The sequence below is a fragment of the Cyrtonyx montezumae genome, unplaced genomic scaffold, assembly GCF_038088225.1.
Source record: "Cyrtonyx montezumae isolate F1298 unplaced genomic scaffold, pur_monq_1.0 scaffold_12, whole genome shotgun sequence".
Classification (NCBI taxonomy): Eukaryota; Metazoa; Chordata; class Aves; order Galliformes; family Odontophoridae; genus Cyrtonyx; species Cyrtonyx montezumae.
The window spans coordinates 11,036,570-11,053,505 of NW_027071848.1; the positions used below are offsets into that span (position 1 = coordinate 11,036,570).

Genomic DNA, 16,936 nt, shown 5'->3' on the forward strand with positions numbered 1-16,936 from the left:
AATCAAATAAAATGAGCAAGAGAGTGTCCGATAAACCGAAGGCCTTACGCTAACGCTGAAAGTGGACGGCAGCGAGCACCCACTGCTGAGTCCATCCCAAAGGAAAGAGAGTGTCCCGTGACTGCAGACAGTTTTTATCTTTCCCTCTGAGCGTAAACACGTAAGAACGCAAAGCATCGCAAAGTCCTCTGGGGAATGGAGTTCTTCTTCTCTTCTGAGACAGGTATACCTGGAACTATCGATGATCCACAGAGCTGGAGCATTAACTCTTTAACTCTAAATGCACTACATGATGTTATGATGTGGAATACCAGTACCAAAAATGATAAAACCATGACATTAGTTCTCCATGGAAATATTTAGGATGGAAAATTACATCTCACACCATTCAGCCACAAATCCTCAAAATAATACCTCATGTACAGACATTGAATGATCTGCAAAAATTGTTAGGAACCATCAACTGGTTACGACCTCTTTTGGGTATTACTACTCAAGAGTTGCACCCTCTGTTCCAGCTACTCAAAGGAGACCCAGATTTAACCTCTAAAAGACAGTTAACACCACAAGCGTTACAATGCTTAGACTGTGTAATAACATCACTGCAACATCAATATTGCCATTGCGTTTATCACTACCAGTATCTCTTGTAATAATATCAAATACCTATCAGCCATATAGCTTGTTATGTCAGTGGGATAACTCAAGAAAAAATCCTCTCATTATCCTGGAATGGATATTCTTACCACATACCTTTTCAAAAACCATTACATCACGAGTGGAAATGTTTGCGATGCTAATACAGCGAGGTCGTCATCGTTTACAAATTTTACGAGCTCTTGACCCTGACTGCACCTACATACCTGCTACTAAAAAAGATTTAGATTGGTTGCTTGCGCAGTCACTCACTTTACAAACTGCTATGGCAGGCTATACAGGACAGATCTCCACCCATATTTTTTCAAATCAAAAACTTAATATAATAACTGATTCTTTGTACGTTACAGGTATCATTCAGCGGATTGAAGAATCTTTTCTTAAGGAAGTTAACAACTCTGTTTTGTTTGCGCAGCTCAAGCGAGTTTTACATTATGTCTCTCACCGTACTCTCCCTTACTTCATTATGCATATTCGATCACACACTACATTGCCTGGTCCTATAGCTGAGGGCAACCGTAAGGCTGATCAAGCCACTGTCACCTTTGCTACACCTCAATTCCAGCAAGCGCGACTTTCTCATCAATTTTTTCATCAGAATAGGAGAGCTTTACAAAAACAATTTCAACTGAGAGCAGATCAGGCCCGTAACATTATTCTAACATGCCCAGACTGCCAGGCAATTGCCCCTTTGCCTCAAATTGGGACAAATCCTCGTGGCACAGAGCCTCTTCAACTGTGGCAGACAGATGTTACTCATGTTCCCGAATTTGGACGTCTAAAATTTGTCCATGTAACAATAGATATTCATTCTTCATACATATTTGCCACAGCACATAGAGGTGAACGCAGTTGCGACGCCCATAAACACTGGTTATCTGCTTATGCTGCTATGGGGATCCCACATACTATAAAAACAGATAGTGGGCCTGCGTACACTTCTAAGGCCACTCGAACTTTCCTCCAAGAATGGGGCATTAAACATATTACAGGCATTCCTCATTCTCCCACCGGACAAGCTGTCATTGAGCGTGCTCATCAAACACTGAAATCCATTATTAATAAACAAAAAAGGGGGAACACGGGAGATACACCACAAGAAAGATTATGTAAAGCTTTGCTTGTGCTGAATTTTTTGAATCGTGATCACACAGATACAACTCGTGTGGACCGTTATTTTGGAAGCTCCCCAATGCTCAAGGAACGGCCAATGGTTAACGTTCGGAATATGGCCACAGAGCATTGGGAAGGTCCCTTACCACTGATAACTTGGGGTCGTGGATATGCTTGTGTTTCCACAGGGACTGGTCCTACATGGGTTCCAGCACGATACGTTAGGCCTCATCTTAAGGCAGAAAATAGCATCCAACCTTTATGATTACTGGGATTATGTGCTTCTTCTATTTTAGTGGTAGATCAAATGTGAAGAATTATTAGGCATTATCTAGGTTGTTGTGTGCTTCTTCTGTTTCAGTAGTAGATCAAGTGTGAATTAGACAGGATTTGATGTTACCAACGCTTGAGTTTACGGGAATAGCACTTTTAATGTATTAGGAACACGTGATTATGATGTTGTTAGCCCATCAATTAGCCTTTTTTCTAATTTGCAAAGACAAAAACCTCTAAAAGAATACTAGGCAAAGGGATGATTTTGTTTTAGAATGATCAACTCTCTTTCAATTTGCTAATCAAAATAGTTTTTTTTATAACCATGCATCATTTGAGACAAAGGCATCTACTAAGAGATCTAACCTGGATAGTTTATTCTGTGTTGCAAGCAGGTGTTCCACTTGGGCTCCGCATCACGCACTGGCCACGCGGATTCGGTGTACAAATGGAAAAAACTCTGCAGACCCTGAGAAGAGTAGGAGCAGGGGGGAGTCTGTGGTGGATGGGAGAGGAAAAATGCACCTTGAAGCAGGGGACGCCCTGCTGGCAATGCCTGTCGTGTCCACCGCTGGCATGTTCCTTTTCTCTCTTCTTTCTGGTGGTTTGCCATTTCTCAAGGGTCAATAGCTAACAATGCATTTGCTTAGGGAGTTTCTGCTTCTCGCTTACACTTACCTAAAATGAATGTCTGCATGTGTGTAAGTGTGTATGTTGGCTAAAACCCTAACCCTCTGTGTTGCTCTGAATGCACGATTTGCTTGCTTCTGTTCTTGAGATGTCTTGTCTCTCAGATCCAGGATACCCTGAAACAGCACCGCTCAAGCTTCGGCCACAATCACCAAGTTAGGATGTTAGTTGGCAAAGGAAAGCAATACCTCTAGTGATGCTCTAGCAGGCTTACCCACTGATGTTGATTCCATTTGACATGCAACTTTATATCTTCTAATCAGTTACTGGTACACAAAGAATGGGACCCTCAGGGATTCTTTTCCAGGTTGCAGGAACCTAAAGCCATGGGTGAAAGGTGTGTTTGTTCACTTCTTATTAAGTTTAAGAATATTTCTTGTCCTTACGATATGATTACCTTGTCTCTTTCCTTACATTCAGCGTCTTATCAATTGAAGCCTTGATTAAATTGTGATAGCCTAAATGCATTCAGAAATACTGTTACAGAGTGTTATTAATTTATAGTATGTTAATAGTTTGCTAATAAATAAAAAAGGGGGAATTGTGGGAATACAAAAAGTATATTTAGAACTGCAGCTGTGGAACAGGATAAACAGCATGAGAAAGGAAGGCTGAGAACCAAGGACACTTCCAGAAGAAAACAAGTTCAAGTAAGCTGCGTGATGGCAGGCCCTAATTGGAGGAAGAGTGCATGGCTTGGGAAGATTCACAGCCCTGATTGGATCATCGCCTGTATGCACAGTTAAGGATTGTTTTGGGAAGTTATATTGTTGATATGTAAAGGCGGGTGGGAAAGTTACAAGAGAGAAATTGTGAAAGTATATAAGGGATGTCAAAACCTATAATAAATGATTTGGATCATTCACATCTGAGTCTGTGCCCGAGACACTGCAAAGTGTCTGTCTCTACACCAGCCCCTCAGCCAATGATTCATCACCTGTGTTTTCCTAGCCCATCCTGTGTCCTTCACCGCCCCAGAAGGTATGGAAGCAAACACCACTTGTGCTCCCACCCCTTGAACTAAGCGCCCTAAACCCCTGAAATCTCTTTTCATAGTTCGCAGGCTTCTCTGAGTTATTTCATTGCAGTCTGCCTGAACTACGAGTAACGGGTAGTAGTCGGTGGGGCGTATCAAATCCTTTGATACTAGCAATGACTTCTAGCAATGTCCCTGACCCGGGCTCGAGGGAGACAGCACACTTCCCTGCGGTTTGGGTTCTGTCTGCAAATGGGGCCCTCAGTTCCCTTGGGAAGGGAGCCGCCCACTACGATCACCTTCCTTTCTTTCTTGGCAGCGGCAGTCTCAGTGCGCGGAGTCTCAATGCGCGGAGTCGGCTGCCTTGCCATCGGTGACCTCCTGCGGGAATCTTCCTGCACTTCACCCCTTATCTCCCCTTCAATGTCCAACGCTGCAAACCTATGGCTTAGGGGACCTGGGGACACGGGGGAGGCAGAGGGAGAGATTGCCCACGGTACTGAGCAGGGACTCTCTGCCAGCCCTGCCCATCCCTCAAGATACCCCCCTTCTGCCCAACGGGGACAGGTCAGGGAGTCCATCACCAATGGTGGGGGATCTCCCCGGTGCCTTTCTGTCTGGCGCTCGAGGGAGCTACTCCACCAGTCAATCTCCCGCTCACAGTCCCTGATGGCCCTCAGTCTCTCAACCTCCTCTTTCAGTTCTGCCACCATGCTAAGCAGATCTTCCACCTGCTCACACCTCCCACAGGGGAACTGCTTGCCGCCCTCGTCCAGCAGCAGCAGGCTCTGGCACTCCCTGCAACCAGAGACCTGTGTAGCCACGCTTCTAGGCAGACCTTCTGTCTGGGTCACCACAGCCTTTTAAGGCAATCCCTCTGTCTAGTAGAGACCATGGCACAAAATAAAATGAATAAATAAATAAAAATTGAAATAAATAAATAAAAATAGTTAATGATAATAATAATAATAGATATATCTATATATATGAATGATAATAATAAAATAATAAAATTATACATATATTAAAAAAAATAAAAACACAACCCTGCAGACGCAGAGACCGGCGATAAATAGGATGGATTCGCAAGAGAGGAGGGATGGCAGTCCTGCAGCCTGCCACACCTACAGCAGCACAGTAAGGCGGGGCACTCACTCGTAGATCGCTCCTCCCTGTGCCTGGTGGGCAGCGGCACGTCACAGCCGAAGGCGCCGTTGCCCTGGCAACGCCTACGCCACAGAGGGACTCTCCGCTCTCGGTTCCCCTGAGAGAGGACCCTCCCGACAAAAACACACCCCTGTACCTCCAAATCTGCCACTGCAGCTCCGGCTGTGCCGATTCCAGAGCAGTTGATCTCGAGGACTGAGATCAACCTCCACCACTTCAGCCTCTCCCTGCACCTCCCTTCCCCTGCCCTGCAACCCCCCACTCCCTGTCTCTGTTGGATCCCCTCTGGGGGGCAATCCACCATGGTTCTGGTAAGCTCGTGCTGTTGGACCAGCTCTGTGACAGGTCCTGGGTGGGTGATGGGGCACAGCAAGCCAACACCCTGCCAAGGTGCTGAGCCCAGCCAGTCATCACACTGAATACTTCTGTGGCAGGCACACAAACGGACCGAGGAGGACTCGCTGTCTCCATTTATTCACCTCCAGGAGAAGAGGAAAGAAGCCCAGGAGATGCAAAAGGCTCTGGAGGTGAAGGAAGAGGTGAGAAAGGTGGAAGGGTCCTGGTTGTGGCTGGGATGGCTCGCAGCTTTTTGGAGGGTGGCAGTGCATCTGTTGCTGGCTGTGGGTATGAGAAGCCATGCCATGTCCCCCCTGTGCTGCCAGGCCTTCAGGATGAGGATGGAGGACATCACCTGCCAGTGGAAGAACCTCCAGGCCAAGGAGGCCAAGCTGAAGGCCCACATGCAGAAATTTGAGAAGATCCTAAAGGTACAGCTGCCCCTCATCACTGTGACCCCCAAGGGCCCCAGGCAATCCCCAGGAGGGGGTCACACTGTCCCCACTGTTAGCAAACAGGGACTGTAGCAGTAGGTCTGAAAAGCAAAGTGCCATCCCAAGGACTTGTGTCCAACGACCTAAGTGTTGTTGCTAGAGAGATGACCCCATTAAGCAGGGAGAGAACAGGTTCCTGGGGAAAGGTAACTCCTTACAACACTGTTGCATGATACAGCCCCTTCTCCCCTTGCTTTCTTTTCCCTGTGTGCATGTATTTGATGGCAAAACACCACCAGGAAAATGATAAGATGCGAATCCGAGCTCTAAAGAAAGCTAGCAAAGAGAGGGAGATGAAGATTCAAAAGGAGAGTGAGCTTCTGAGAGCTAAGAAGGAACTGGAAGCCCTGAAAAAGAAGCACCAGAAACTCAGTGACAGAGTGCAGACCTACTCCATCTTTGGAAAGTACATGGAGGACGTGGTGAAGATCTCACAGGTGAGTGTGGAAGACAGCTCATGGCCTCAGGGGGGGCTCTCCGTGGGCATTAAACCTTGAGATGTAAAGGCACATCCAGGAAAAACGTAGCATTTGGTCAATCCCAGAGACCTCAGATGGGATGGGAAGAGGTTTCCTGTAACCAGGGTGAACCAATGGGACCAGAGTTAAAGGAAGAGAATGAGAGAAGGAGGGGAAGGCTTGGGAAAACTGAAGGAAAACTATTAAAAGGGGTAAAGGCACAGGGATGAGTAGAATGGGGAACACTTTGAGTCACTGTTTCATGTCACAGTGATGGTGTGGGAGGAGTGAAATGCTGTCTAGGGAAGGGAACCCAGGCTGTATCCTTTCAAGGAAGCCTGGGTGTCGTTCCACACATCAGTCATTATCCTGGGATGCCAGCTGGCCCCCTTGCAGGTCCAGGTAGCTCAGAGCAGGCAGTTGCATTTGTACTTTGTTTTATCAGAGCACTGCTCCTTTGGAGAAGAGGTGCAGTGTGTCGCTTTGCTTATGGCAGCTCTGTGTATAGCCCAATGGGCAGTTACTAGGAATGGGGCACTGCTCACAACCCAGCTTGGCTGGTAGTCCATCAAAGAGGGAAGGCACTACAGCTGGGGCTATATGAGGGGAGGAGGGGGATTACTAACCCACTGTGCTACAGTTTGAGGAGATCGAGGCAATCATTTGGCACTACAAGTCACTACTGAGGATGCACAAGTCCACTCTGCAGGCAGAACAAGCTCTCAGGGAGGCGGAACAGCAAGCCAAGAAGTTCATCCAGCACGCTGAAGACAAGAGCCTGCAGTACAAAAAGGAACTGGATGAGCTTGAACTACGTTCTCAGCAGGCTCGCAGGGATGTTCTCACCTGGGTGAGGAAAGATGGGGGGAGGCAGGGGAAGATCTCTCAGGTCTGGCTGAGTGGAGTCCCATCAGACAGAGCTGGAGAGTAGGAGCGTGGCAGTGGGATTCACAGCTCCCAGTGAGCTCGAGGGGAGTGAGACCCAGCAGAGCGAGGGCTGCAGGAGCCAGCAGAGAGAAGGAGAAGCTCCTGGGGCAAGGAACAACTGAGGTGGTATCTGGATCAGCTTATGCCGTGCCAAGCTGAACCACCTCCAGCAGGCACGTGGTCTCCTCAGCAGACCAGATGACTGTGGATATCAAGGTCTCCAAGTCAGGGTCTCCAGTGCTGAAGCAGCATCTTTGCTGGGTCACGTCCACATGCTGCTTTTCTCCTCTCCTCTCAGGAGTCTTGCTGGGCTGACATCCAGAAAACAGCTGCCAAGAAAACCCTGGAGCTGAGGACCATCAAGATGGCCATCCTTGGCCTCTTCCAGCATTTGAACAAGCAGATGCAAAGAAGCCTGAATGTGCCAGTGGATGACAGCTACACACAGCTGGACATGGTAGGGCCAAGCCAGACCCCATCTCCCTGCCCAGAAAGAGGAGCAGTAATGACCCTCAGCTGCCAAAAGGGAGGGGAGAGCCCAGGGAAAGCAAGGTGCCCAGCAAATACCTTCTTTTTCACCTGGGCCTTCTCTTGGACCGAAGTCATCAGGAAAACCTGGGCCTGGGTATGGGTCTCTGCTTCAGGGTCACAATTAGGGGAGGCTGCAGGTCAGGGCAGGGTGCACAGGCCAAGGTCTGGATTTATTTACCCCTGCCCTGAACTCAGACTTGCCCAATTAAGGTGATGCAGATCCACCAAGGCCTTATCCTCCAGTTTGATAAGTGAAACGTGTCTTCCTAAAGAGCCAAGAAGTTTCTCTGTGCCTCCTGTTCCCACTCCTGATATGAGACAGATTCCCCTGCACTCTGAGCTCTGCCACTTCTCCTCTCTACCCTAGATTCAGCAATTTATCCAAGACTTCATGGACATCTCAAGGGAGGTTAAATGAAAGGGCATACAGAACTGAAGCAAGCAGCTATGCCTATGGAAATATAAGGAAGATGCAAACGTGATGTGGTCTGCCAGCAGAGGCCCAGCAGGGTGCGAAGGTCGAGAGAAGGACAGAGAGCCCCACAGATGATGTGGACTCCACCATAGGTTGTGTCGGTGATGTTTCATGTCTTTCTTGCCCTTCTCTCCTGCACTGTCGCTGCCACCTTTTCATGCAATTAAAAACGACAATGTGTTTTAAGATGTTTCCATTTCTTGGCATCATTAGAACCATCAGATCATCTCCATCTCACAGCTTCATCCAAGAGGTGTCTGCTCTGGCAAATGGGTTGCAGGATAGAGCATCCCAGGGATATAGGCTTGGGCAGGGATTTGTGTTCACATCTGGACCTACCACTCACTTTAAGCTCTGAGGTATTCAACAGGAACATCACAAAGGAGGGGAGACTGTGCTTCCAGAGAGCTTCAGAGATTTTCCACCATCACCACACGCAGTGCATATGGAAACATGGATTTCCCTGCACAGCCATGCATTGCATCCCCAACCTTGTCCCCCTGCTGCTGTTAGGAAAAGCGTGGAGGGTGTTTACAGATGAAGGATGAACCAATTGGATGAATCACAACAAGCATTTGCTTGTTCACTGTGTGTCCTAATGTGATGAATACAGGACCAGAGGACTACATTCACAGTGTGGATTTCAGGCCACTCAGCAGCAGAACATCACCCTGCGCAGGCAGCATCCTCGGTGTGATGCAAATACAGAAGAAAACAGAACAGTGAAAAACTCAGTCTCAGAGGCAAGGGCAGTGATCGCTCCTCAGCTGCTCTATGAGAAAAGAGAGCTCGTTTCTATCCAAAACCTTGACATATAATTGCTGTGTGGGCCAAGACAGGCCCTATGTTGTTCTGAATAGATCACCAGTGCAGTGGGAGGTAAGTGGCATTTTGCATTCCAGCTGGCAAGGAAAAGTAAAAGATGTTGCAACTTTATGCAGCCACCGTGTGCCCACACTTTAATGACTTCATCATGTTCCCCCTGTAAAATGGGGATTATGATTGTCAAGGAGAAGCAAGAGTAGGCTGCTCCTCAAGGGAAGGCACACAGGAGGACATCCTCACCTGCATGTGGGTACACAAGCAAAAACAGGAGAGGTTCATGGCTGAGGCCCAGTGATGGCCAGGCTATTCTGCAGCAATGAGGCAGGTCCAAGCTCGAGGCAGAAAGTCCAGTTGGCAAGTCAAGATAAGAATTAGCTATAAGGCCGTGCTCTCCTACAAGACAAAGACCAAGGGCAAGGACCTGAACATAAATGCAGCTCTGAAGGAAGGCAGGGAAGCTCCAGTGGGGGCTGCACAAAGCACCTTCTCACACCATGCCTGTTTTTCCAGCAGTCTGACCCCAGATTTTGCAGGGCTGGCTTTGAGCACAGGCAGCTGAGTTGGGAGGTGGAGAAGAGAGGGCAGAGCCCGAGGCTGTGCAGGGAGCCCTGGTGTTGATGCCTCCTGGCAATGGGCTGGTAGCACCACCGTGCTGAAGTCTGCAAAGTCCACTCATTCCTTTGGCAAGAGCCCAGGTGCATGCCCTACTGAAGTCACCACGATGACAGTGCCATGGCTGGGCTGCGTTCTGCTCAGTGCATGCGTACATACACAGTCCTTGCTCCAAGGACCACAGGGTGCAAAAAGGAGCAAGATGCCCAGACTGTGAGCAAGAGCTCAGGGGGTCCATGGGCCATCCACCCCATTCATCAGGGATGTATGGCAGAGGAAGCTGCTTTCTTACACATTGGGCAAGCCTTGAGTGCAGAGCACTCAGGGCCAGTGAGAATCAATTTCTCAATGGGAAGCAGATCTACTCCTTTGCATGGAGATATCACCCTCATGCTGGGTCTCATGGGTCTCTCCTGTTAACTCCTTGGGCAGCAGCTCTCTGTGCCAGGGCAGGGTCTGAGAGCCCTTGCTCCATGGCATCTTCCCATCTTGTACTGCCTTGCATCCTGGCCTCCCTTGCTCTTTGGTGAGAGCAAATACCAGCAGCAGGAGGGAGAGGGAAAAACAAACAGGGGAGAGTGCACCTCACTGAGGTCCTCAGGGGTACCAGAGATTGGTGGATGTCTTGTAGAGACGCTGGTGACGATAGCAAAAGCTGCTGTGCTAAAACTCATGACTCATCCCAGCAGAGATGAGGTTGTGTGTTTGTGTCCTCGCATCTCCTCTCTGCAGGAGTACATCCAGAGGGACCAGGAGCATTTATACCCACCCCGAGAGGTGACTCAGCTGTCCTCTCTTCCACCCACAGCCACCCCCTCACCATCCTCAATACTTCTCACCAGTGGCAGCTGCTGGGGGCTGATGGGAGTGGGGTGGCTGTGCCCAGGGAAATGGGGGCTGCAGCTCTAAGCCTGCCACTCTGCATGGAGTAGTGGTGCAAAGATCCTGGAAAGACACAGAGTCAGGCTGCAAGCAGGCTTACTGGAGAGAGAAACCAGCACCTGTGCGTTTCCAGCAGGGAAAGGAGTCATTCCCAAAGCCCTGCCAGATGGCCCTGGAATGAGCAGGATGGGGGACGGAGCAGAGCCTAATGCCAACCAAGATGCTGTAAGGACAGAAGGGGTGACACAGGAGGTGTCACAGGTGAGAAGGAATGAGGAGCAAGGTGTTTCCCGGAGCATGGCAAAGTCGCACTGCCTACTGTCCCCACCTGCCTGGTTCTGGTGGGTGAAGCAAAAGTAATGTGACTCACACTGCTGTGGGAAACGGAAGCAAAAGCTAAAACTATCTAATCAGATGTCAGGGTTTAAGCTCAGTGATGCTGTGTATAACAAACTGGTTTGGTATTTCTGTGTGTGTGTGTGTTAATAGCCTGTCTTTTCCTTGCAGAATTGCAGGGTTTGGGTTGGTTTGCACTGCATTGTTTGATTTTGAGTGTCAGGGTGTTGGGTTTTGGTTGTTTTTTTTGTTTTGTTTGTTTGTTTTGTAAGATTTCCTTCTCTTGGCACAGAGATGATTTAAGCATTGGCTAAATTGAGACTGAGAACAGAAAATCCCCAGCACATTGAAATGTTGTTACTGGTTTAATCTAGACTCACATTTCCTCTGGAGCAGCCTGCTGTTCCATCAGTGTGGGCAGGAGCTGGGAATGCAGGTCCCCCCTGCTCCAGCCCCACCACTGACAGTGGAATTTCCATGGAAGGACTTGTGCCCCACAGCAGCCAGGTGTGCCTGGTGCCACTGCACACCCAAGTGATGGGACAGGCTCTGACATGGAGGTGTGGAGGGTCACCCCATGACACTGTCACCTGGAGACACGCGTCTCCCCTCTTAGGTACTCTGTGAGGGCCGAGGAGGACGGATCCATGCTGGCACCAAGTGCTGTCCTCAGAAGTGACTTCAGAAAACAGTGCTGGCTTGTTAACTCCATAATTAGCACTTACCCAGGACTTGGCGTGCCACAAGCCATTGGATGCCAGATGGCAGACATGAGAGTCATTAGACTCAAATTAGAGCATTGTTTCTGGATATGTTGTTTCTATCCCAGATATCCCAGCGGCCGCGCGGCCACTGACGCAGTTTTTTTTTTTCCCTCTCCTCCATCCCTTCTCTCTTTCCCTTGGGTCACTGTCACGGATAACACCGTGACAGAACCTCAGCCTTTTCCTTATCATCCGTGGTTACATTCCCTGCCTCGTCAAGTAAAGGAGAGAAATTCTCCTTAGTTCTTCTCTTGCTGTTAATATATTTGTAAAAGGATTTCCTGTTCTCCTTTACTGCAGTAGCCAGTCTAAGTTCGAGCTGGGCTTTTGCATTTCTAACTTTCTGCCTGCAAATCTTGGCAAGTTCTCTGTAGTCTCCCCAAGTAGCCTGTCCCATCTTCCAGAGGACATAGACTCTTCTTTTCTCTCGGAGTCTCAACAAAAGTTCCCGGTTCATCCACACTGGTCTTCTTCCCATCCGGCTCGACTTAAGGGACTCCGGGACAGCCTGCTCCTGTGCCTTTAAGATTTCCACCTTGAGGAGCATCCATGCTTCCTGGACCCCAACATCAAAATGCTCTTTGATATAGAGAGCTATGCCACCACCCTTTCTTCCCTGTCTATCTCTTTTGAAGAGCTTGTAGCCATCAATCCCAGTACTCCAGTCGTGGAAGGGGTCCCACCACATTTCTGTAATAGCGACAAGGTCATAGCTAGCCTGCCTCACAATGGCTTCAAGCTCCTCTTGTTTGTTGCCCATGCTGCGTGCATTGGTGTGCACTTCAGCTGAGACATCTGCCTCACCCTTTTCTCCAGCACAGCCTCCTTAGGCTCTTTACTGGTGAGCCCTGTTCTATCCTCTTCCCCCGTCACAGCTAGTGTAAAGCTCTCTGGATGAGTCCAGCTAGCTCCTGTGCTTGGATTCGTTTCCCCCTTTGAGACAGTGCATTCTGTCAACAGATAACAGGCCAGGAGCCGAGTAAACTGCCCCATGGTCAAAAAACCCAAAGTGTCTGTCTCTACACCAGCCTCTCGGCCAATGATTCATCACCTGTGTTTTCCTAGCCCATTCTGTGTCCTTCACCGCCCCAGAAGGTATGGAAGCAAACACCACTTGTGCTCCCACCCCTTGAACTAATCGCCCTAAACCCCTGAAATCTCTTTTCATAGTTCGCAGGCTTCTCTGAGTTATTTCATTGCAGTCTGCCTGAACTACGAGTAACGGGTAGTAGTCGGTGGGGCGTATCAAATCCGGGAGTCTTCTAGTAATGTCCCTGACCCGGGCTCGAGGGAGACAGCACACTTCCCTGCGGTTTGGGTTCTGTCTGCAAATGGGGCCCTCAGTTCCCTTGGGAAGGGAGCCGCCCACTACGATCACCTTTCTTGGCAGCGGCAGTCTCAGTGCGCGGAGTCTCAGTGCGCGGAGTCGGCTGCCTTGCCATTGGTGACCTCCTGGGGGAATCTTCCTGCACCTCCCCCCTTATCTCCCCTTCAACGTCCAACACTGCAAACTGGAAAACGGGAGTTCACAGCCCTGCATTTGGATTTCTCAGCGTGCAGGTGGTGCTAGAAAGGATGCTGTGCACTTAAGGATTGGTCACACGAACCTCCTCTCTGCCAGCCCTTGGAAGGTAGTTATCCACTATTAGCAGAGTCTGGTTAGAGGATAGCACTCTGAATCTTCAATCAGGTGGTCTTGTCTTTTTTAAATGTCTTATTCGGCCAGAAAGAAAAATTCAGTCTCATGGCTATCTATGATGCCAGTATTCTGTAAAATAAGGACACCAAAAAGCCTCAAAGGATGGGGCTTCTTATTGAAGATGTTATACAATCACATTTTACCAACTTTCCTTTTTGGTGCAAAGATTGTTGCTTCTCTGTGTTAGCACCAAGCTGTTCTGTTTCTTCTTTTTCACATAATGGAAGGAGAGGAGCAGTAATTTATATTCAGTCAGTTAGCAACTACTCTCTTTTTTGTCCCTCTCCTATATGTGTTCCCACTGGGTATTGGTATGCAGGTTAATACTCAGTTTGTAGTCACAACCAAAAAATAGAATCTTAACCCTTTGTCAAAGGCTCATCACCTTTCTTCCTCTTTTCTCTATAATTTTCCTTGTAATATTCTCTCATGAAAATATTACAAATTTAATGTAAAGTTTAAGGGACTTTTTTTTTCCAGTAGTGCAGATTGCTCATTAGTTTATTTTTCTTCTCTTTGCTCCCTTGTTTCATTGTAATGCAGTTAATAAGGTGCTAGAAATGCAAAGGGTTTTCAGTAAAATGGTGATTCTTCTCATTTCCCAACATGTTCTTACAGAACATAGGATTACACAGCAGATCCCTAAAAGGAAAACCCCAGCTTCTCTCAGGCTCTGCTTTTACTCCATTCATTAGCATTTCCCACTCCTATCATCAGATCTCCTGTCTGCTACAAATGTTTGTGCATCATTATGCAAGCAGATTCTACAGATGGTTTCTGACTTGATCAGTTTGTGAAGAGTGTTCCTGTTTGCTTGCTGGTATGCTGTTTCAAACCACAGATTTCCCCATTGCTGAATTGGGAACTCAGGCACATAGCTCTGCTGTATTCTGGAATTAGAGCTTTATTTTGCATGCGGGAACATAAAGCTGAAGTTCCTTACTGACAGGGCAGCACGTGAAGTATAAATGTTCTGCAACCCAGAACATGGGTTCCAACAGTCTATAGCTACAGCCATTATCATCTCCACCCCTTGTCCTTTTGGACCAGGCCATAAGGTTTAACATTGCAATGAACTCCTCCCTTCACTTCTACTCCAGCCTGTGCTTCTCTGTTGGCCAAAGTCCCTTAGAACCTACACCTGCTCTGGCACGGCCTAATCCATGAGCCACAGTCCCTTCAGAGATCTGCCATCTGTATCATATTGTTATCCACAGGTGCTTTGAAGTTTACCTGTTCTGGCGTGGGTTTATTGACAGACCACAACCTCTTCAGAAGTATCCCTTCTGCAGCATGGACTTATCCACAGACACATTCATTCTGAGGCACAGCTGTTCTGGCAAGGCTTGGTCCATTGGCCGCAGGTCCCTCAGAGGTCCCTTCAAACACTGCACTGTCGTATTATTCACAGCGACAGCGGCTTCAATGTATTCTGGCATGGCCTCATCCACAGACACAGCAATGTATACCTACTGCAGCATGGATATCTCCATATGAGATATGGAGGTATGATATCTCCATGGCTGCAGACATTTTGGTGTGTACGTTTTCCACAGTGGATTTTCCTGTGCCCAGAGACACATTGCAATGGACATGTTCCCATGTGGACTTGACCACAAGTCACAGTCCCTTGACTTGAGATCACTCTGGAGTTCCCAGTCCAGTAGAGCAGCATAGGAGCAGCAGCAACGCCTTGGCCAGCTGCCAGACCAGGCTCCTGGCCACAGCTATTATCAGAATGTTCCCAGACACAGCAAGGCAAGATGATAAGGAGTGGAGCAAACAGTAGGAGCAAAAGCAGCCACTAACAAGCACTGACTCTAACATGCAGTAAGGCAAGCAAGCCCTGGGGCAAGCACGGGAGCCAGTGAATTAGTAGCTAAACAGCTGTAACTTCTATAGATTTGGTCTAACACACTGCACACTTCAAACTGTCATCAGCTTGAACCCTTTGTGTCTTATGTGGGTGCCAAGAGGTCTCTTGTGGTGTAACCCATAGAATTATAGAATCAGAATGGCTTGGGTTGGAAGTGACCTCAAGCATCAAGTTCCAACCCCCCTGCCACAGGCAGAGTTGCCAACCATTAAGTACTAGACCAGACTGCCCAGAGCCCCATCAAACCTGGCCTTAAACATCTGCAGGGATGGGGCATCCACAGCCTCCCTGGGCAACCTTTAAACCTAGCAGGCACACAGCTGCTTGCTCACTCTGCCCAGATGGGCTGGGGGTGAGGATTGGAAATTGCAGAAGTACGAGAACCTGGGAGTTGAGATAAAGACAGTTTACCAGGTAAAGCAAAAGCTGTGTGTGTAAGCAAAGCAAAGCAAGGAGTTCAGTTGCTACTTCCCATCAGCAGACAGATGTTCAGCAACTCTCAGGAAAGCAGGGCTCACTTGGAGCAATTTTTGGGAAGACAAATGCCATCACTCCCACGACAGCCCCTTCCTCCCTTTTAACCTAGCTTTCATTGCTCAGCATGATGCCATACAGGATGGGCTATTCCTCTGACCAGTCTGAGTCAGCTCTCCCAGTTCTGTCCCCTCCCAGCTCCTTGTGACCCCAGCTGCTCACTAGCAGGGCAGTATGAGAAGCTGAAATGTCCTGGGCTCTCTGCAGCACTGCTAAGCAACAACTAAACTATCAGTGTGTGATCAACATTGTTCTCATCTTAAAGTGGACAACTGGCTATTTAAAAAGATTCACCTTTGGAGGAAATAGGAGGAGCAGCTCCAAATTTCAGCAGATTGACACAGCCAAAGAGCTGCCTTTAGATTCACATGGCATATACGGTTCCCTGTCACACCTAAAGTTGGATTTAGTGCAGTCATCTCTTTTGGCATTTTGCATGCTCTTTTATCTTGCTGAATGTAACTCTCTCCTGAAAAAAAAACCCAGAGAATGAAACTTGGAAAAGTCAACAGCTCTAAAATCTAAAAAGGGAAACTAACACAGTATTTACCAAAATTTTCCTGCAACTCATTCCAGCTCAATTTTCGTTCTCCAAATAAATAACAATGAAAGAGAGTTTCTGACTGATTTTAAAGCCTCCACCTATTCAGAGTGGTTTTGATATATTCTGGAGACCAATTATGGCTTATGGGAGAATGTCTTCCTTGCAGTAAATGTGAGAAAATAAAACCCACAACAGATTTAGGTAAACTTCAACATCTATCTATCTAACTCGTGATCCTTTGCGTAGGAGGATGTGCAAAACAAAACTCTGTCAGGCTGCAAAGCTAGTAGAAACTTTCCAGATGTTGAATGTGCTGACCTTCAGAGTGGGTGCAGTGAGCTGTAGGCTGTGGGGTTTTTTGTTCTTTTTTTTTGCTTAAATGTTTGAGGTTACTACAATAAGTCATGACGCCCTTACTATCTAGATATGATATTTGTCCTGGGGGAGTTTTTTTCTTTTTTTTTTCACTTGCTACATGCCCAAATGTGGCTAATAGTCTCGTTAAAAAATGCAGTAATGGTTACTGCTGGTCCTGATGTAGGTGCCCTGTTGCTGTATTTAGTCTGTGAAGTAGGATGCCATTCTCATTCACACATTATCAAAATACAGCCTGTCTGATGTAATGTCTGCATGATGTCAGAACTACTCTTCTCTTGGGATTTGGATAAACAAATAGGCCCTGATATTTTATCTAGAGTTAATATTCTGTCTCAATCTGACTTATCCTAAATTTCCCTTAAATCTTTTTTTTTTTTTTTATTTAATCA

The 16,936-nt window shown here is 47.7% G+C and overlaps 1 protein-coding gene across 1 annotated transcript; it reads left to right on the forward strand.

Moving 5' to 3' along the window:
• The first annotated feature begins 1,415 nt into the window (after positions 1 to 1,415).
• CCDC42 (coiled-coil domain containing 42) lies at positions 1,416 to 8,058 on the forward strand. Its single transcript, XM_065730338.1, is given in 7 exon segments — positions 1,416 to 1,433; positions 5,329 to 5,415; positions 5,539 to 5,643; positions 5,946 to 6,143; positions 6,805 to 7,014; positions 7,390 to 7,548; positions 7,990 to 8,058. Coding segments are annotated over 7 exon segments (846 nt in total).
• The last annotated feature ends 8,878 nt before the right edge of the window (positions 8,059 to 16,936 follow it).